Genomic DNA, 21,041 nt, shown 5'->3' on the forward strand with positions numbered 1-21,041 from the left:
TTGCGTTTCCCTAATCACGATTCAATGCCTAATAAATAATCTGTCTTTTTGCTTTTCCGCAGATGTTCAGAGAGAAGTTGCCGTCCTATGGGAAGAAAGAGGTTATTTTTTTATGTTGAATTCAGTGATGTCTCGAGTTAAGTTTTGTCTTGTGATGATGGTAATAACGAGCATTCATATCTCAAAAAAAATTCTAATTGAAATGAATGAAAATGGCACTTAGATAGCAAAGTAAATAGAAGGGAACGTAATTAAACAGTTTGTTAATCACAATTTAATGCTACAATTCAATTCTCTGTGCTATTCCTTCTGGTGTGCACGATTTGGCCACCAGCAGCCAGTATAATACTGTCATGTAGACAAAGAATAATAGAATCATCTGGGATTAGGTCATAGTAGCTAATTTGAAATCAATTATTTTTTTTTCTATACACTAACACAATACAACAGAAGACAGATATTGACACTCATGATGTTATCAATGTAAATGACTGCTGATTTTACTGGGTTGTAGAGTTAAATCCTAAAGGATAAAGTATTGTGTGTTCTGCCTATAATTCATATTTTTATTTTGGCCCTAAAGATTTGCACTTATTTTACTGCTCCTATAAAATACTTCATAAAATGCTGTTGAACAAGTACTGTTTTGTCCATTAAGATGTTTGTTACTTCTAAAACCTTGTATCCCATAGCACAAGTTTACATACATTGATAGCGTGCATTCCACTGTGCTCCATCTGACTATTTTGTGTCATCAGGAGCTGGTCCAGCTGATCAACTCCAATCAAGTGTTGGTGGTGAGCGGCGAAACGGGCTGTGGAAAAACCACCCAGGTGACACAGTTCATCTTGGACGACCACATCAACCGCGGCATAGGCTCGATGTGCCGAGTGGTTTGCACGCAGCCTCGGCGTATCAGTGCCATCTCGGTACGCCGCCTCCACGCACAGCTCGTGTCGTCGCCTGACTCGGCTCTTATCGAATTTGCCCGTTTGCACCTTTTGCAGGTAGCTGAGCGCGTGGCTGCCGAGAGGGCGGAAAAAGTTGGCAGTGGAAATTCTTGTGGTTACCAGATTCGCTTGCAGAGGTGAGTGTGGTATTCATACATACCAGTTTTCAACTTTTTTTTTTTTTGTATGAGGCCTCACAAATGTCAAGGAAAAATTTGTATGTGTTTTTATTGATGTTATAGTGTGTGGTGAGCTTGAAATGAACAATGCAAATGATATAAAAACTCCCAAGTATGACCGTGTACCACAATTGCTCTGGACCGGTCCAAATTCCAGTCCAACAAATCAAAGAGTTAAAAACACATCTAATTGTGACACCCTGATGTTTTGGATTTCTTTAGTTTGTGCCAGTGCCACTAATGCTGTGGATGGCTATTGCAATTAGATAAGTGTACAAAATGACAGCTACATAAATTGGAATTTTACAAGAGACAGGTGGTACGTAATAGGAAAGGGAGTCTGATTGAGGACATGAAAGTAAAAAAGATGGTAAAAGATAATTAACATCAACTGTCAGAAAAAGGGGGAAATAATGGCCTGTCTTTAGACTTTTAACACATTTAAAGAACAAAGAAGTTTTTTCAAAATGAAACTTAATTATGTCTCAGCCATCTATATAGTTTTATTAGAACCTAATTTAGAAACTGCTTTTTTGTGTGTCTTTCCCCAGCCAGTTACCACGGAGACAAGGTTCGGTCCTGTACTGTACTACGGGAATTATTCTTCAGTGGCTTCGCTCTGACCCGTCAGTGTTCCTCCTTCAAGCGTTTCTTTTCTGTCTACTTCAGCTGGCTGTTTTTCCCTCAGTCACTCATCTTCTTGATTTGTGCTTGCTGTCAGTGCACAGCTCACATTAGTATGTACCCCCCATCCTCTTAGGCAGACAAAACACACACAAACACAGTTGAGTCATCCCCGCCCGCTCTTCGTCACGTCACGAGTATCCTCGGTCAGAAGCGAGAGTGCCGGCTTTTGTTATCTCGTTTTTGCTCATTCCAAAATTGGCGTGACTTGACCTGTGTGAGTCATTTTAGGACTACGGGCAGTCTGACAAAAAGCTGCAGCTATTATGCCTCATGTATGCACAGCAGTGGCCCAGAGATTGTTACGGTACATTTATACTTGTATGATATCCATGATGCATAAAAATTTCCAATAAAGAAAATCCAATAACCTTAATCATAGATGAGCACTTGTAGTACCAGGTACAAATCATTTCAGCTTGAAATCCCAGAGCTAAATATGTGCAAGATGCTGGTTGCAGATATGTAATTACGAAGAGGTGCATGCTTGAAAACTTTGGCCTACTTTAAAGAATCCGAATCTCAAATCTTTGTTTCGCTCAACCTATTTTTGTTTCCTATGTATTTAACTGTATTCCTTCATAATGTCTGACTACTAATCTACAAAAAAAACAACACTGAATGACTTTTGACTTGTATATAAACTTAGGAAATCATTTTGAAATTTAAACTATATCAATGACTGCTAAAAGAAATAAAATCAAAGAACTTGTGCTTCGTTATCAGGCGATTATCAAGTATCAGTCACTTGGTCCTGGATGAGATCCACGAGAGAAGCCTGCATTCAGACGTATTGCTCACTATCGTCAAGGACCTACTTGACGTGCGACACGACCTTAAGATCATCCTGATGAGTGCTACGCTTAATGCAGAAAAATTCTCCAAGTACTTTGGTATTTGCTTTCTAAATGACAAGCCTCATCTTTCAGCATTTAAGGTTTTGAATTTAGTAAATAAAAGCGCCTTCTGTGTCACATCTTTTAGATAATTGCCCCATGATCCACATCCCAGGCTTGGCATTCCCAGTGGAGGAGTTTCTCCTTGAAGATGTTGTGGAGATGACAAGGTAGAATATGAAAATTAAACATAGCCGTTACATGTAACTGTTGAACCAGTGTTTTGATTTTTTTTTTTTTTTTCCCTCCCCCACAAGGTATCGTCCCAAGAACCAAGACCGCCGGCCCGCCTGGAAAAGAGGCTTCTGGCAGGGGCGCCATTCCAGACCTGAGAAGGAGCAGAAGGAGGCCGAATACAAGGAGAGTTGGCCTTGTTATGCTCGGACCCTTCAGGCCAGGTGGGTTGGAGAATGCCAATTGTTAACTATATTAGGATAAGTCGCCTTTGTTGCTCATATATTTGAAGGTAAAATGAAAGGTATGTGTAAAATACCATTTATATTCACATCTATTTAGAAATTTAAGTCTTACCATGCAAGTTTATGGGATTGTGGGAAAAAGCTCAAGCAAACTAATGCAAATTTTACATAGGATGGTCTCGGCCGAATTTCCAGCTCTGAACTTTACAACTTTGAGGCAGATGTGCTAAACATATCACGTTTTCCCCCCAGATACTCTGAGAGCACCATTTCTGCTCTTGAGATGCTGGATGCAGACGACAAAATAGACTTGGACCTTATCTTGGCGCTCATCCGCCATATTGTGCTCAACGAAGAGGTGTGTTCTCCTTTGTAGGCTTCAATGGATAATGCACAATGAAATCAGGTCAAGTACAAGAATTTTGACTGTTTAGTAGTGAAAATCCAGACGGAGCATCATTATCTGCACTGAATGTATGTGTGGAGGTAGAACAGATGGGAGCAACAGCAGGGTTAGCATCCAAGCGCACAGTGACATAAGATCAGAGAAAATGACATGACAACTGGCATTGGATCAGCGCTAATGAGCGATAGCACAGATGCTCTCCCGCTGCATGGCTATTCCATTTTAATTTTGCTTATTGCCAGGTCCGCGTTCTAATGTACTTTGTTACACTTGTCGTGCATACTATTATCTGGTAGTCGTGCAGACTTTTGTTTTAAATCAGACATACATGCACAGGCTAACTGCTTGGCAACATTGTTTACAATGCACACGTCTATCAATTGGCACATGGAAGCTGGCTATAACATTCCCATGATCAGTACTAACATAAAGTCTGAAGCAGTTTAACAGCATGAAAAACGTTGGAACACTTTAATATGAAAAGACAAGATGTAGTGAACAGAGAACTATTATCAAAACAATTGGATATCTAAAGGGATGCTTTTAGATCGTTTTAACTATAAAGTAAACTACACAGCAGGATGATGAAACCCAAGTGATAAACGCTGAGAGACAGAGTCATTAGCCCATCGCATAAGAAGCTGTTGTGTCATGGCGACGCTCAGCCAGCCGGGCAGCCGATTGACCGCGACGTATGTCATATGGCCACAAAGAAAAGCAACTTGATCAGCCGTGACAAAATGGTGAATAGAGGAAGCGGCCAACTGGGCTGTGAGAGTGCTTAATTGTCACTGCAGCGCTTCATGATTATACATTCGTGGCATTGATGTGCATTTTGCAGCCATTAATTGAAATTTCAGGAAATAGTAACTCCTCATGACAGAAATTACTGTTCTATTGCTTCTAAGAGTTTATAACAGACTCCATAGATTAATACTAATAATCAGCTGTAATTTAAACACAGCAATGCTGGAAGCCAAAAATATGATTTTTCATGTCTGCTTTTATTGAAAAGATAAATTGGTTATTTTCCAGCAACTTAATATAATCCCGAGAGTATTTCTTTCCCTCATCTAAAAGCGCTGCTTTGAAATGATGAAAAACCATCAATCACGAAATAAAAATAGTCCTCCTCAAGTTGTCTCCCAGCATGCTGTGCAATGATTTGGCATCAAATGACAACGTGTACGAAAACAAATTGTTCCCGATAAGAGGCTGGAAGTTAATAAGTGTTTTGGACATAGGCCAAGACCAAGTAGCATATGAGCGTTTCTTCACTTTATTTTTGTTTGGTTAATCCCAAGTGACGCATCATTGTTTTGTCCAATAGGAAGGAGCCATCTTGGTCTTCTTACCAGGATGGGACAATATCAGCAGCCTCAATGACCTGCTGATGGCACAGCAGATGTTCAGATCAGGTTGATGCTCTTGTATTTATTTATTTTTTTTAACTTGAACCACTTATTTGTGTAATATATTATACGGGCCAGATGCACCCAGCAGCCCCCTACGTAAATTGAGTTTGAGACCCCATGATCAATCATTGTAGTAGCAGCCGAGCATAGCAGGAGCTTGTAGTCTACCAGCGCCAACGCTGACTTGTTTGTGCTTCCTGTTGTCACAGATCGTTTTGTTATCATCCCTCTGCACTCACTCATGCCAACGGTTAATCAGACGCAGGTCAGTACTTGCCAGCCCCGTCTCTCTCAGTTTCTCAGCCAAACGTCCAGCTTTATTTTTCCTTCTTGATTTCACCGAAATCCAATCTCAACCTCATCCCCTGCTCCTCCCAGGTGTTCAAACGTCCTCCGCATGGCGTGCGGAAGATTGTGATTGCTACCAATATAGCCGAGACGAGGTAAGTGTAAAGTGGCTCGCCAGGACAAAAGTTTATTTTGGCTCCAGGCTTTTACCAATTTCACTTGTGTATCTACAAAGCAGTGATTATTGATTGAAAATTTTGATAGTATCTTGAATGCGGCTGAATAACTGTGGCTTTATTTATGGGCTCATAAATTAAAGAACCTGTTTATGCTTTTCATCACTTCTCTAAAAATAGGATCTAAATTCCCCCGAGGGCTCATTTTTTTTCCTCAAACGTGATTATGAGTCAAAACTAAGCATTTTTGAAGCTTGTTTTGAAGTGGTTTTCATGTCTGATTTCATTCCGTTCCCATTTTCACTCCCCTCCTCCCACTTCTCTCAGCATCACCATCGATGATGTGGTGTTTGTGATCGATGGAGGCAAGATCAAGGAGACCAACTTTGACACCAACAACAACATCAGCACCATGACGGCTGAGTGGGTGAGCCTGGCCAATGCCAAGCAGAGAAAAGGGCGCGCTGGCAGGTGCGTTCATAGTTGTCTTTGTTTACTCACCTGGGCCATTTTATGGTTGTTAGGGCCACTGCGATTACGCGCCATGCCAATTTTCCTTTTATCATCCCTGTTTGTGGGCCAAAAGTCACAAAACGAGAAGGTTTCCAGCTTCTGTTGGCCTTCCAAAATCAGAGTGAAGCTAGGCCCAATTAGCGCAAGCTGCTGTTTCCATGCCATTGATTCTCAATTGAGCTTTTTTTTTTTTTTTTTTGCTTCCCTGACATAACTTTTATTTTCCCTCTCCTCTTTTTTCGGCATGCATTCACATAGAGTGTGCCCGGGGAAGTGCTATCATCTGTACAACGGTCTCCGAGCCAGCCTTCTGGATGCCTACCAGTTGCCAGAAATCATGAGGACCCCGCTTGAGGAGCTGTGCCTGCAGATCAAGGTCTGTTTGTTAGTCACATGCAAGCCAATCACAGGCGACAGCTCAAAGTACAAATCTTTGAGGATGTGCTGAGTTATATGAAAGGCACATTTTTCAGCAGCGTGACACATTGAGGCCATGTCTGTATTAACACGTTTAAAGTTCAATATTTTTCCCGATGCACTTTGGGTCTTATGTCCACAAGTAAGCTGCATGTTAAATTGCTAGCCTGTTTCAAGCCACCTTTTCAAGTCAGAATTTTGTGTCTTCTTTTTGGGACTCTGGTTTTGTATATAAATGGCATGTGAAAGCCCGGAATTCTCCTGTTGAGCTTTTCTGTATAAATTGAAACAAGCGCAGGACATGGCATAAAGCCTGTGAGTGGCAAAATAGTGGCACGGGTGTGAAATTAATTCTCAATGACATGTCTTGAAGGCCACGATTTATTTCTTCATTTTGGTCGTGATCTGGGGTTACTGTTTTAAATGAATGGCAGAATGTGGAATTAAACATATTTTCTGGGCACAGCGGCTGCTTTCGGCCGATAGTCTAAACAGGCAAATTCTGAAAATTCTTTCCTGTTCAAGATTGAAAAATAGAAAAGGGTGTCCCTAATAAAGGCCGTTATTGCCTGTTTAGACTATCGTCGGAAAGTGGCAGCTTTGCCCAGTAAAGGGTTAAAGGTAGTATCGAAATTAGGGCACAGATTAAATCATCCAGTTGATACCTACCTACACCACTTGCATCCAGTGCTTTGGGAGGAAACAAATGCTGTTTTATTCATAAGAATCTTTTGAAGTAATCGGATGATTTAATCAGTATTTTTTTCTGCCAAAAATCACCATCTGCCTAAAAAGTCCCATTATCAGTCCAGTCTTAATCGAGTATTCATGTTATCTGTTCAAGCTGTGATTTACCTGCTGCCTTTGTGATGGTTTAATTCTCAAAAAAATGACACTGGGGGTACTTAATAGTTCCCCATATTTCACTTTTATAGGTAGTTTCAGAAGCCCCTATCACTACCTTTTCTAGGCAGGGGCATAAACTGGTGGCATTAACGGGGAAGCTGAGTTAAAAAAATGTTTTTATAATTAATTCTATTCACCCCCTCTAGTATTGTGTTTGTAAAATATGAATAAACAGCTTTATTCCCCCTCTGAGGGGATTTCCAATTTGCCTCTTGCTGTCAGCTGAAAATGACATCACAGTTGCTCGGGGCTCGCCGATTACATCTCACCTGCTTCCTGAGTTTGGTCATGTGACATTCCTACTGCCCGTTTCCAGCTTTTCCCCATTAGTAAACAGCACCACCATGGAATGGATTGATAGTTGACTCAAATTTAAATCAATTAATTCAACATTTTATTAATTAATTCGTTTTTGTTAATTATTTAATGGTACATTTATTCATTTAATTTTAGCGTTTTCGGTCCTCCATAAGAAATGGCCTTACAATTTTTTCCTGTTAATGTGTTTTTATGCAAAGCTTTTCCTTTTACCTAAGTAACTGCACTTAGCACATAGGACCTACTGTTCAAATGGCGCCCTCTGGAGGAGGTGAGGGCATTGCCTCTTCAGCAATAGATTGCCATTTATTTCTCCCATCCTCTCCGCAATACCTCCCAATCCACTCAGTCTCTGCCTCGTCGCATGTTAATGGAACACAATGGCAAAGGTCACTCCCGTCGAGTGTTTGCGCCGGCGGATTCATTGAGTGTGTTTTTAACGTTGCTCTCGAGGTTCAGCTTGGAAGCATTTGAATACATTTTCACGGTGAAGCCAACGGGTGAGCGTTTGGATTTAATGCATCCGTTTGCATGTCGAGTAGGAGAAATGTAATGAGTGCGATCTTGCTCTTCTATTTGTGTCAGTCAGACGTATTAGCGTGTGATGGGTTTTGTACTCCCTCGTTCAGATATTAAAGCTCGGGGGCATCGCTCACTTCCTGCAGAAAGCTCTGGACCCTCCCACTGAACAGGCCGTGAATCTGGCCATCAAAAACCTCAAAGATCTGGTAAGAAGAATTTTACGTCCATTTTGCCTGTCATCTTTTTTGTAGCTGAAATGTGATTATCCTTAAGTTCTGTCTAAAAACACATTTTGGTTAAGAATATCTTTAAAAGCCTCTTCAAGTAAGTACAAATTAAAGTGAGCCATTGCCATTTCAGTGTGTCCTATTTTTTTTCGTAAATAAGAAAACCTCATTAAAACCTTGGTTTTTACGACTTTTATGGACACTTTTTTTCCCCCTCTTCACGCTCTGGGACACAGCCCTAACTCCTTGGTTGTCATGGCAACTAAAGTACGTCTCTACGTTGACCAAGCAAGTCGGAAGAGGGCGGGGTAACACAGGGGAACGGTTTTCAATAGCGACCTTAATTTACATGCTCTGTATTCATTGAGGCTCACAATATCAGGCAGAAAAAAACTGACCTTGAAGAAGTCTTTCTTCGCAGTAGTTGACGCTATACTCCCAATAGTTTGACATGTGTGAATCATCTTTTGTGTCAGTTTTTGCTTTCAATTTTTTTGTCATTATAGTACGCAATCTATTAGTACTCTGTATTGGTGAGTACTCAGTGAATAAAAAGTGGTGTCGAACTTGGTTTAAGTTTGGGGGGGAAAAAAGCATATTAGGGGTGAATCTAACTTTTTTCAATAATTGATTAATCTGTCAGTTATTATGTCAATTATTAGATTAATTGGGTAGGTTTTAATATCAGTCCCTTAATTATATTTTTATTCAAACTGATGGTGCAGAAAAGGTTTAATGTTTTATGATTCTTCTACTCGTATGATTAGTAACATCATGGATGAGCAAGTGATTGGTAATTGACAAATTACAATTGTAGAAAATTGACATTCTTTCAATGAAATTGTTATAAACATGTTATAATATGTTGGTCTTTTTTCTAAATTTATCTTTCATTGGGGTTTTCTTGAGTGGGAGGATTCTGTGTATGAAATGTATGCATGTAATCAGTTACTACTCACTTGTTTGCTCGTACTGTCATCAATTTGAAAAAAGTTGGTATAGAGCATCCCTAAATAACAAATAACCAATCTGGCTAAAATATATAATCATTGCTTTCCAAAATAAAAGTCATTATTCAACTAACAAGTAATTATTGATTAACTTGAAAAAAGTTGAATATCTTTTCATCTGTGTCAGAACGCCTTGGATCATTCAGAGAACCTGACGGCGCTTGGTTTTCATTTGGCGCGCCTGCCAGTGGAACCTCACATTGGCAAGCTCATCCTGTTCGGAGCACTGCTGGGCTGCCTCGACCCCGTCCTCACCATCGCCGCCTCCCTCAGCTTCAAAGACCCTTTTTTCATCCCCCTGGTAAGTCGCCAACACACTCGCACACACCAAAGCAGTGGCAGTAACAATGCACACGCGATTACCTCACATGATCCACTAACTTGTTGCTTTGCAGGGCAAAGAGGAGATGGCAGACAGGAGGAGGAAAGTGCTGTCCAGTAACTCTAAAAGCGATCACCTGACCGTGGTCAATGCCTTCCAGGTAGAAAAGCAGATTGTGGCTCCTTTTGCGGTGCGTCATTTACAAATCAATCAGTCTTCATTTGCGGTCCAACGATTGGTCAGGGCTGGCAGGAAGCTAAACAGCGCGGAGGCCGTTGTGAGCGGGACTTCTGCTGGGACAACTTCCTGTCTGCTAACACACTACAGGTGATCACAGTATTTTAAATTTCTGAGTGCGCTCTTGTTTAGAGAGATTACATTCCTTTCATGTTTTCATTCCTTTCTCATTTAGATGCTGCACAACATGAAGGGCCAGTTTGCTGAACATCTCATGCACGCAGGCTTCGTCAGCAGCAAGGACCCTAAAGACCCCAACTCTAACGTCAACTCAGGTGGATACATAAGAGGAGCTGCCTAATAATCGTAACTAAAATACAAATGATGATGTGTATAGTTTTACATAAATAGGACATCTTCTATGTTCTCCAAGATAACGAGAAGCTGATCAAAGCCGTGATTGTAGCTGGCCTTTATCCTAAAGTAGCCATGATCCGACCATCGCACAGCAAAAAGAGGCCCGGGTGAGCAAAATCATTCATCTCCAGACAAACTCTGTTGATGTTATCATCTCTCTCAAAAGATGTGACACTTGAACACTTTTTTAATTTATTTATTTTTTGCTTATTCCTACGCAGCCTTTCGTAAGTTGTTGTTTATTTCACGAGCAAACCAGACGGTCGGGCCAAAAACAGATTGTTCCCCGTCGTCAATGCGATGATTTCGTCAGGCTCACGCCGTGCCTTTGGGAATGTGGCCGTCTGAAGCGCTCATCTCAGTTGTGCTTCCCTCTGAGCCATGCTGGCAGGAGCTAAAAGCTCAAAACAAAACACAACAAAAGAATAAACAGCAGTAGCATTCCAATGAAATCCAAAGTTCCTTCAAATCTGCCTTTTCAGACATAACGAGAATAACTTTGTTTGATTGAATCGTGTTTTAGCCAGTTGGCAAAATTAGTTGCCACATTTTTTTAACGTTATTATTGAAATATTTTAGGTGACTTATTCCCCGCAAATGGGGTCAATGGTAAATATGTGGTTGAAAAAAAAACTGATATACTGTATTTTTTAGGATTCAAGGTTATAATAAGGCTTTATTTGTATTGAATAATGACACATGTGTAACTTAGTATGTGCAACAGCTCTAAACGGTTGGAGTACATGAAATTAAAAAGTAAAAAAAAAAAATAGGCAAATATTGGCCATTTGGCTGATTTATTTTTCTGCTAATGTTTGAACGACCATAATCAGATGATTTAATCGGAAAACTGATTAACCGCTTGGGCCCTAATTTTGACTCAAGAATAACACACTAGATTTATTTTCCAGTGAATATACCACACCCATATATTAATTAGAACTTCAGTTTCACCTCATCTGAGGCAAGAGTTTACCCATTTATAGTTGTTTTTATTTATTTTTTATGTTTTTTATAAATCTCACGCTCAGTGTTATCTCATTCAGGGTGAAAGTGTACACCAAACACGATGGGAAGGTGTGCATCCATCCTAAGTCGGTAAACTACGAGGAGACCAATTTCAACTATACCTGGCTCATCTATCACCTCAAAATGAGAACCAGCAGCGTAAGGAACATTTTTATCCATCTTTGCTTTTTGTCCAGATCAGATAATGTATTTATAGCTAAATCCCATTTAACTTGTGTTTAAAGGGACAGTGTGTAAGATTTAGACTGCTTTTCAATAAAAAAAGAATACATTAAATGATTGTAAATTTCAAAAATTTGCAAATGAATTTGTTCTTAAAGACCAACAGTGTGTTTTAAAAATACTCATAGGTCTAGTTATTAAATTATATTACATGGGGGGTGGCACTTCTCGGGAGGCGCCCATGTTTGTTATAGCTATGGACAATGGTAAATTCAGCACCTGCAGCACCTCCTGCTGCCTGTAATGAAAAACGTTTGAAATCTTACACACTATCCCTTTAATTGTTATGTGATAATTGTGAACACAGTGTCTTTTACACAATTAACCTGTCATTTATGCTATTTTTAATTAGATTAGATTAGATTAATTGGATAGGTTTTAATATTAGTCACTTATATAAAAAAGAGAATATTTTTATTCAAAAGTGCAGAAAAGACTTCATGTTTTATGAGTCATTTACTCATATGATTAGTAGCATCAGGAATGAGACACACAAAATTTGTCCTGCCAATGTTACAGCTCTGACATAATTCACATCCTATCTCAAAAGGTAGAAAAAAATGTTCTGTAGAGACAGGGGAAAAATGACAAAGTGTAACCATACAGTGCTGGTCACATGGTAACACGACAGGTTGAGAAAAAGATTCACACGTCTGTCCTAGTGTTGCGGAAAATGTCACAGGTGACTTTGTCCGCCCTATTTTGTGTTTGGGGGGAAAAAAAAAGGTGGGAGTTATCAGCTTTTTCAGACAAGGTAGCCAGCTGATCCGCGTGTGTGTTAGTATGTGTGTCGTCTAAGCTTTTGGCGTTGTCTCAAATGGGCGAGTGGTGAAAGGTTGGCAATTTTAGCCCGAATGAATATTTGATTAAAGCGCTGCCTTTCAACTGCCTCTCAAACGCTCTTAGGCTTCAAAGAACACACACACTCACACACACACAGACATGCTCACAGACAGAGAAGGGTGGCGATGACGTTAGAGTGCGGTGACGCGTTCGTCCCTGGCGGGGAGTCACGTTTCTACCTCACGGGGCCAAGGCGGTCGTCTCCGCTTTCTTCTTCCTCCTCTTTTTGTGATTTTATTGTATTTGTGACTTAGCTCTCTCGATTAAATGCGCTTCTTGAATGCGGACAGCCTCTTAAGTGGTCTGTTAAGGATTTATTTATTACCTGCGCCGAGCAGTAAGTCCGAAACTTCCCGGCTTTTTTGTAATAGGTAGAACCGTGGATTTTACAAGCCAATACCTTTTGTTGAAAATACACACAAAAATAATCTTCAAGCAGACCCCTGTAACGAAGCCCTTAGACTAACCTTATTGCCTAACCTTGAGCCCAAGGTCTTTGTTCTAATATCGTAGTTCCTAAATGGGGTTACGAGTAGGGTTAGTGATAGGGTATGTGAAGGGTCTTCAGGGGGGGATCTGAGATTTTAACAGGGTTTCTGTGGGTGACACGGAATTTAATTTAATGCTCTTAATGGCCATGAGAGGTACAGTGAATTTTCTTTTCAAATAAAGAGCACATTAATTGAAACGGAAACCCACTTAGTGCAAAATTGTGATATTTGTACGGCTGTGCATTGTCATTAGCGATGTGAGTGATTAAAAAAACTGATGATGATACGCAATTTAGGTTTTGAGAGTTGCTGAATAAAATCTCTTGAGATACAAATGCAAATGTAAACTATTTTAGTGGGGCTAAGAGAAACTCTCACCCCAGCATCAATATAGATAATTCCATGGCGTTGAAAGCACTAATTTCATCCGAGACAGAGATTTGGTGTCATCGTTTTGCATTTTCAGATGTTTCAGAAGAAGTACAGAAACAACAGCACTTTCTGGCAAATAATACAATACATCTTTATTTATATATCGCTTTGACAACAGCTACAGCTGCAACAAATAACTTAACAACATAAAATTGGCACATTACTACAACGCCTTGTTGTTTGAAGCTTATAGATGAAAAACAAATAAAGAAATAACAAAGGATATTTGATCACTCATGTACTTAATCAAATCTACCATGCATGAAATCTGATTATCGCCAGGTTGATACTAAAACGCATATTAGCAAACTCGATTTACTTTCCTTTATAAGAATGTTAAACGTGATTCACATTTTTTTTATATATATTACGGATAAGTCTTTATTTAGATGGTTGCCGTACATGATGGCAAATGGAGGTCAACGCACGCTGCACTTTTTCTTCTAAATCCATAACGTTTATTTTGACATGCTTGCATCACACGTCTTCGCTCTGCCACTTGAGTGCCTTTTCAAGTGTTTTTTTTTCATAAGTAGACAGGACAAGATGACATTTCTCATTACACCGGCAGACACTTCATTCGTCTCTAATGGGCCGCTGTCAGAGGCCCAGTCAGGTCGCGTCTGACACGTTCTGTGGCTTTTCAGATCTTTCTATACGACTGCACCGAAGTGTCTCCCTTCTCCCTGCTTTTCTTCGGAGGTGACATAAGCATCCAGATGGATGACGGCCAGGAGACCATTGCTGTGGATCAGTGGATCGTCTTCAGGTCGCCGGCGCGCACTGCTCACCTCGTCAAGGTAAGACTGTGTAGACAATTACAGTAGTTATGACCTTTTTTTTTATTATTACAGCTCAACAAGCATTTTTAAATTTAAAAAGCCCCGTAATACAGTGTTTTCCTGCTCTGACATGTAGGGATGCTCGATTCTACTTTTTTCACTCCAGGACTCAATTCTTGAGTAGTCACCGATACTAAGGACCGATATCACTAGTACTTTTGATACATAAGCCCCTCCCAAATAAAGAAAGACAGATGAGAGATCATTTTAACCCTTGTATGGTATTTTGTCCAACCCTGTGATGTTTACATGAAAGGGAAAGCATAGGAGCTGAAATTTCACGCAGATGGTGAGGTGTCAAAGTTCAACATGGCATGACTACTTTGTTATCACACTACCAGGAGTATACCATCCCTTGACTAAAATACTGCAACAATGTTGAAGGAAATGACCCCAAAATGGTCAAAATACTGCACACGGGTTTTCGACAGACCTATATATCCCAATTAAGCAGTTTTGCTTTAATATGCATGCATTCTTGCCCATCTCTACTAATGTGATTTACCTTTTTCAGCATTGCTATTTCACAACACAGTTTTTTCAATTTGAACAGAGAATATGTGAGAAAATAGGAATGCCTGACAAAAGTGTATTAAGCATAAGAAAAGAGGTGGGTTTCTAGCCTTAAACATGTATGATAAACAAAAAAAATGATGAAAGAAAACGATAAACAAATACATATATATTATACATTATATAATAAATGTAAAAATATATAAGAAATAACAAATGAAAAATGGATGAATGTTTATAATGCTCCCTCACTAATTTGCGGTTTGTTTATTATTTGGTTATTCACTCTATCACAGATTTTCATTTATGACCATAACTTTTTATATAACTGATTTCCATTGCTCTTTTTTATTTTTGTTGCAATTTTTCTTCCTTTTAAGTCAGACCAATCAAAAAAAGTTCAACCTCTACTATGTATATATACACGTTAATTTATGACTATATTTACTGTTGGTTTCACTATTTTTCTAGATTTTTTTTTCCCTCCTTCTAAATTAGACAAAAAAAAATCATATATTCTTTTAACAAAAGAAACAAACTTAAAGGGAAAAAAAAAACAAAGTTAAATCTACTCTGCAGATTTTTGTTACAGCGGTTATTTTTGGTAACGTAAACCCTACGAAAACAAAAAATACAAAATGACAAAAAAATCAATCTACACTGGGATTTCACTTATTGGTAGTGTTATTTGGAACGTAACCCCACTGCTCCATATAGTGAATAAAAAAATATAATGAACAAAAAAACAAATATGTACAGTATAATAATCAACAAAAATGAAAGAAAAAAACAAGTGAAAAAGCAGATGAATAAACTAAAAGATAAAAAGACCACGACATATAAAAACAAATCTCTACCTCCACAGATTTCACTTTTTGTGGTTGTTTTTTGGAACTTAACCCCAGCAATAAATCACGTTTCCCCCAGAGTCTAAAGCGAGAGCTGGATTCTCTCCTGGAGGACAAGATCCGCAAGCCGGCCCCCGTGGACTGGCAGAACCAGCAATCCAAAGACTGCGCCGTCATCACGGCCATAATTGACCTCATCACCACGCAGGAGACACCCACAACAGCGGCAAGGCCGGGGGGTGCCGCCAGAGGACACGACAGGACGTCGGCCCCCAGAGGACAACACGTGTACTTCAATGACGATGACGATGATGACGATAATTAGCTTGAGATGAAAACCGAGAGAAAGAATCGCAGGTTAGTCAGCCTATTTATTAGAAAAGCACCAAACTTTTCTTCTTGTCTCTTTTTCATGGGAATGGTGTCGAAAATGTTTGGGCTGCTCTGGTTTGATCACTGGGATGGAAAAAAAAACTACAACGGTCAGTCAGAATGCTGGAAATTGGCTGGCACGCCTTTAAACATGGCTGACATTAAAAGAGTTATTGAAGCAAAACTTTCAAATAAGCCATCAACTCCACCAATCACCATACACAAACACACACACCTGCTTTCTCATATTCTTTTCCCATGTAGAAATGTCAAGGTAAGTAAAGCAAGGCAACCTGCTCAAAATATGAAAATAAAATTTCCAACCTGTCGATTTTGCCATGTAAAAATGAGTCAGTGAAACAATGAAGCTTTTATTTATACTTGATGTGACTATTGTGCAATCCCGGGACACTTCATTAGGTACACCTGCATCATCAAAGCCAGCACAAGCAGCCGTATCAAAAACTTGTTGACAGCATTTACAGGATAAGATCAAAAGTTTAGAAACACTTTTGAATTCAATCGCATGAAAAAACGTGCGTGACATTTTGACTGCGGATAAGAACGTTTCTACTTTGTATTGTTTTATGAAAATAAACAACGCAAAAACTTTTTTTTTTACATATTTACACACGGCTGATTTACAATTCATGCTCGGATATAGAAGAAACCTTGAAACCCACAGCTCGGGCAGATGGTCTTGTTTGGCAAATGGGACAGTATGTCGCCAGACAGCAACATCACACAAGTTCATGCGTCACCCAAAGGCTTCGAGTGTGTGCAACTTGTGACATGTGTTACTTATTTTAGAGAGTGCCCTTGGCTTTTAACAAATTGGATTTTCCAACTTAGGCAACAATTGCAATCTTTATTATTACCTCCCCACCAATATGGCTGATATGGTCAAAAGAAATGGAACACACAATCAATTACTTAACTCATTCAGTGCCAGCTTTTTTCAGACTCCCCTTTGCAGCTTATATTTATATAGGCCTTTTAAACTTTATATCTGGGAAAAAAAACTGTAAATAAATACCCAGGATTTCATGTCTGTATTCTGTAACAACGTATCGATATGTCTTTGGGATTGAATAATTTAACTGTGGATTTGGGAGGCATTTTTGGCCTATGACAATATTAGCAACATTGAATACCCTGCAACTTACTCCCCCAACCCCCCCAAAAATAGTTTCGCAAATTTGCCTTTGTGTGGATATTTTTTAATAACCTATCTTATGTTATGAGTTGAAAGACATATTGGTGACAAGGAACTATGTTAAAGTGAATTGTGGGTCTTCATTTAGAAAAAAAAAAGTATTTTTGCAGGCATCTTGGTGCCAACATGCTAGGAAGTACGTTGAGTTTTAGGTCAGACAAAAATAGTATTTTGCTGCCATCTTGCGGCACCACTAAGGTACTACGTTTACATGAATTACAGAGCTATAATTAAACAAAAGTAGTTCTTAGTTTCCAAGAAACGATGATGAAGTTGAGCAGCTTTGAGTTTTAAAGGTATTTAACCATCTTCCCCTGTAAAAAGTTCAAATTGTGTCTAATTTGATAATCAAATCAATTTTTTATGTACAATATATACCTTTGAAAACACATATTCCACTTGCTTTCAGCTAGAAATAATATCACCTCTTTTTAAGGCACAAGTAATAACCAATCACAGCTCACCTGTTGGTCAAGTGACATCAACAAGCTGAGCCGAGATTGGTACCTACATTTCAGTTGACGGTAAGTAGCAAAATGTGTTTTTAAAAATACTAATTGTACACGAAAAGTTTTTTTTGCCATCAATTTAATTATGAATAAAATAATAACCTTTTAATGCTGAAAATTACTAAACAAATAAACAATCTCTGAAGGAGTTCTTGGCATGAGACCCTATCTCAAAAATGGTCTCAGTAGCAACTTCTGGATGAAATAATTTAGCTACCATTGCTAGTTTCAAGTCTTATCGTGAGTAAACCCTTTTTTTTTGAAGCAGCCATTTTGAGTCAACTGGTATTTTGTAGTGACTGTGAGTCATCAGTTTCACGTCCCATAATTTGCGGGTTTGTGTCCCAATATGTTCTGATGTTTCAAATGCCGTTTTTTTTGTTCAAAGAGACCTTGAAGGCATCAGGTTGACGCCACCTTCTCGAGTGTCTACGGGTTATTCAGTAGACGTCAGCCATCTTGTGTCTTCCCCGTTCCTCATTTTCACCAAGGACTAACGTGAAGAACGTCTCAGGTAGAAGTCCCTTACGGCCCCCGAAGGCATCACACATTGGTCTCCAGGCCCTGCAGGCGGTCCATCCTTTGCATGTTGCGCTCAATGGTAGCCTGACACGTGATTGGCTCGGCGCACTCCGCCAGGAACCAGCCGCGTTCGCCGTCGCGTAGACGCTCACCCTCGTACCAGCCTGACAGAGACAGGGTGAATATTTGAGCGTCTTAATTCTTGTAGTCCTTGACTACCTACATACCAATACAACCAGACAATAATGCAAAATATTAGTTTCTTACCGTCTTCTACCGTCTGCGAAACAAGGACCACGTCAGCCACTTGCAGCGATAACTCGTCCGGTTGCTTGGCCGTGTACGTTCTGATCACATTCATCTGCATGGCGTCTACAACGGCAGCACGACACATTTATTTTACAAACGACTCTATAGATGCCACATGCAACCAACGGGTGTTTCAGTCAACGGCCACACGGGGGTGCAATTGTCTTACTTGTCCTATCCTGACTCTTGTCTTTGTTGGCGTTGTGACTCAGGGCGCTGATCCACCGAGCACGTTCATGCCTAAAAAAACAAAAAAACAAAACACATTCTGTCAACAAGTAACTGAGCACCTTAAAATGCGTACCTTCATATTGTTGCAATGTTTAATCGTGATAAAAGCAAACCGTAACATTTTTAAATATATAATAATAACTTTTAAAAAAGACCTGCAGTTGACGTTTTTTTTTCCCAGAAACATGTTTTTTTTTTTAATATATATTCGAGCAATGATTTTTAAACCACAGTACAAGATCTGGAGACAATGATCAAAAATAATTGATTAATAAGCAGTTGCAGTTGCTGTCAATCATTTCAGCACTATGAGAGAATTCCATAAATAACCAGTAACACAACTGCAAAGTACTGTAAAGTGGACTGGAAATACTAGCCTTAAAAAAACATGCACAAATTGAGAAAGTTGCACGTTATTTATTCACTTTTGACTACCTACAGCCTACCCAGAGCATGTCTGTAATCTACCACCAGGGAATTTTAACAGTGCTTATTATAATTGTGCTGCATCATACAACTCAAGTTTGTAATATTTCAGATAGCAAAGGTGCACACCCAATAAACTTTTTTTTGACAATGTAATCACCAAATTGAGCATTATCCGAACAAAAAGTAGTGTGCATAAGGCACATTTGATGCTTGAACAGAATGCGCCTCTGAGTAGATTTGAGCGGCTCAGCAGGTTTGGAAACAACAAAGGTGTGTTGTCGGGCTGACAAGCTAAACAGAAGCAGCACAAAGACAAAATCTCAGGAGGCCACTGACAGACTTTAGCTTGTTCTTTCTCATTCTTCACTGATCCGTGGGAAGAAAACACACGCACAAGGTGGGCGGAGCCACACAGGTCCATTTCCACGTAACATTATCTCTGGTTTACACCTGTTCCCACATTCCGCTGAACTGAGGGTTAGGATCTCAAGAGTGAGGGGATTTTAAGGGATAGTTGTGAGTGTTTTCTGGGCCTGACTCATAAAACATGAAGGAGCATGCTGATGGAAGTAAAGCTTGCACTCTCAAATGGAAAACCTGTGAGTCAGCTCGGATTATTGTTTTCCAATTGTGCACTTTGCCTTTTGATCCTTTATAGGAGACATCATGTCTCACATTGCCCAGGTTACCGGATATAAGACGTCATAAAAATTTGACTTCTTTACTGCATATACTTATGTGCTTTTTACGAAGTACTAACAAACGTGTTCAGTAATTTTGACATTTGTGAGTGTGATTCGAATAAGAAAAATTTTTTCCGTTAAATAACAAGCACAACTTAAAGCATTAGTTGTGCTTTAAAAAAATGAACAAGCCAGATAAATTGACTTGAAATGTGACAGCTAAACTGCGAACTTTGCAACCAAAATTGGAGGATTCACACTTTGCAATGCCAAGTTTAAACTCCGTATTAGTCATCCATGCTTGCCCTTACATTTCACAAGGCCTTAAACGCTTTTATATATATATATATATATATATATATATATATATATATATATATATATATATAAGAAATTGTGAACATAGTAGATTTGTTCACAAATTGAATCAATAACTTGACAGGTAACGAGAGGAGGACATTACAAGTTGGGTCAAACCATTATATTATGGGGAGTATCTGGGTTAAGATTAATGAAATTCAATCCCTTACTCATCATAAAAAATGTTTTATGAACTTACTGTGTATTTTCTTGAAACATTTCATTAATTCAATTATTTTTGAAGGTTTTTTTGCATGATGGTTTGTTTTAAAATCTCAAGTACCCCCTGAGGTTCCTTCAAGTACCCCCATTTGAGTACCACTAATCCAGAATATATAAATCAATTATTTTTTGATGCCCTGACCTTTCACTCTACCCGCCATCATCATTTTCTAACTAGACTTACAGACCACGTAAATGCCATTTTAAGAATTTGCTTTGTACCGCTGAAAAAAAAGGATGGGAGACCACAAATTGTCCGCGGGCTGTAGTTTGGACACCACTGCAGTAACTTACAAAATACTGCAGGTTATTCGTCATGCTCTTGCGCCATCCCAGCAAGAGGAAAGAAATCACAAGCGAAAAACAAAACAATCCCCTAAGTGGAATCATATGGTGAAAAACAAGACGGGTGCAACGGTAGCTAGCGCACAACACCTTCCTCCGACGCGGCCCGTTGCGTAAGCGCTACTGTTGTTTGCTGGAGGTGCCTGTCTGACTAACAACTGTGTTATTTCGCCACATGCTTTTGTGTGACGGTCTCCGTTCCAGCCTGGAGACGAGGAGTTATTCACTGAGCGGAGAATGGGGGTCACGTTAGCGTGTGCACCACACCAAAACAAAAGAGTACAGAGGCTGGACAACAATGGCAAATGTCATCCCCCTAAAACGGACTCGCTCGATGATTCTGTCATTCAGTTTGAACAGCAGTCTGGAATGTTTTATTCT

The 21,041-nt window shown here is 39.4% G+C and overlaps 2 protein-coding genes across 3 annotated transcripts in view; one reads left to right on the forward strand and one right to left on the reverse strand.

The window, feature by feature from the left end:
• The window catches only part of dhx36 (DEAH (Asp-Glu-Ala-His) box polypeptide 36), a 40,470-nt gene that overhangs the window by 2,794 nt on the left and 16,635 nt on the right, over positions 1-21,041 (forward strand). The window contains exons 5-26 of one of the 2 annotated variants that reach the window (XM_088428151.1): positions 63-101; positions 759-929; positions 1,008-1,087; positions 1,681-1,755; positions 2,540-2,706; positions 2,798-2,879; positions 2,967-3,107; positions 3,381-3,486; positions 4,865-4,952; positions 5,159-5,214; positions 5,328-5,392; positions 5,741-5,884; positions 6,185-6,302; positions 8,197-8,295; positions 9,454-9,627; positions 9,722-9,808; positions 9,892-9,975; positions 10,061-10,160; positions 10,259-10,349; positions 11,289-11,409; positions 13,907-14,059; positions 15,542-15,819. In XM_088428151.1, the coding sequence (XP_088284277.1) occupies positions 63-101; positions 759-929; positions 1,008-1,087; positions 1,681-1,755; positions 2,540-2,706; positions 2,798-2,879; positions 2,967-3,107; positions 3,381-3,486; positions 4,865-4,952; positions 5,159-5,214; positions 5,328-5,392; positions 5,741-5,884; positions 6,185-6,302; positions 8,197-8,295; positions 9,454-9,627; positions 9,722-9,808; positions 9,892-9,975; positions 10,061-10,160; positions 10,259-10,349; positions 11,289-11,409; positions 13,907-14,059; positions 15,542-15,787 (2,487 nt within the window). In that variant the 3' untranslated portion in view covers positions 15,788-15,819. Of the gene's footprint in view, positions 1-62; positions 102-758; positions 930-1,007; positions 1,088-1,680; positions 1,756-2,539; positions 2,707-2,797; positions 2,880-2,966; positions 3,108-3,380; positions 3,487-4,864; positions 4,953-5,158; positions 5,215-5,327; positions 5,393-5,740; positions 5,885-6,184; positions 6,303-8,196; positions 8,296-9,453; positions 9,628-9,721; positions 9,809-9,891; positions 9,976-10,060; positions 10,161-10,258; positions 10,350-11,288; positions 11,410-13,906; positions 14,060-15,541; positions 16,448-21,041 lie in introns of those variants that run through there. The other variant, XM_088428150.1, reaches the window with a different exon arrangement.
• Positions 16,193-21,041, reverse strand: part of LOC148415521 (rho guanine nucleotide exchange factor 26-like) — a 29,702-nt gene continuing 24,853 nt past the window's right edge. The window contains exons 13-15 of the mRNA XM_088428152.1: positions 18,560-18,630; positions 18,349-18,453; positions 16,193-18,245 (exon numbers count right to left, since the gene is read on the reverse strand). Coding sequence (XP_088284278.1) covers positions 18,103-18,245; positions 18,349-18,453; positions 18,560-18,630 — 319 coding nt within the window. The 3' untranslated portion in view covers positions 16,193-18,102. The remainder of the gene's footprint in view (positions 18,246-18,348; positions 18,454-18,559; positions 18,631-21,041) is intronic.

The sequence above is a fragment of the Hippichthys cyanospilos genome, chromosome 11 (assembly GCF_059441005.1).
Source record: "Hippichthys cyanospilos isolate Australia breed blue-spotted pipefish chromosome 11, RoL_Hcya_1.0, whole genome shotgun sequence".
NCBI lineage: Eukaryota > Metazoa > Chordata > Actinopteri > Syngnathiformes > Syngnathidae > Hippichthys > Hippichthys cyanospilos.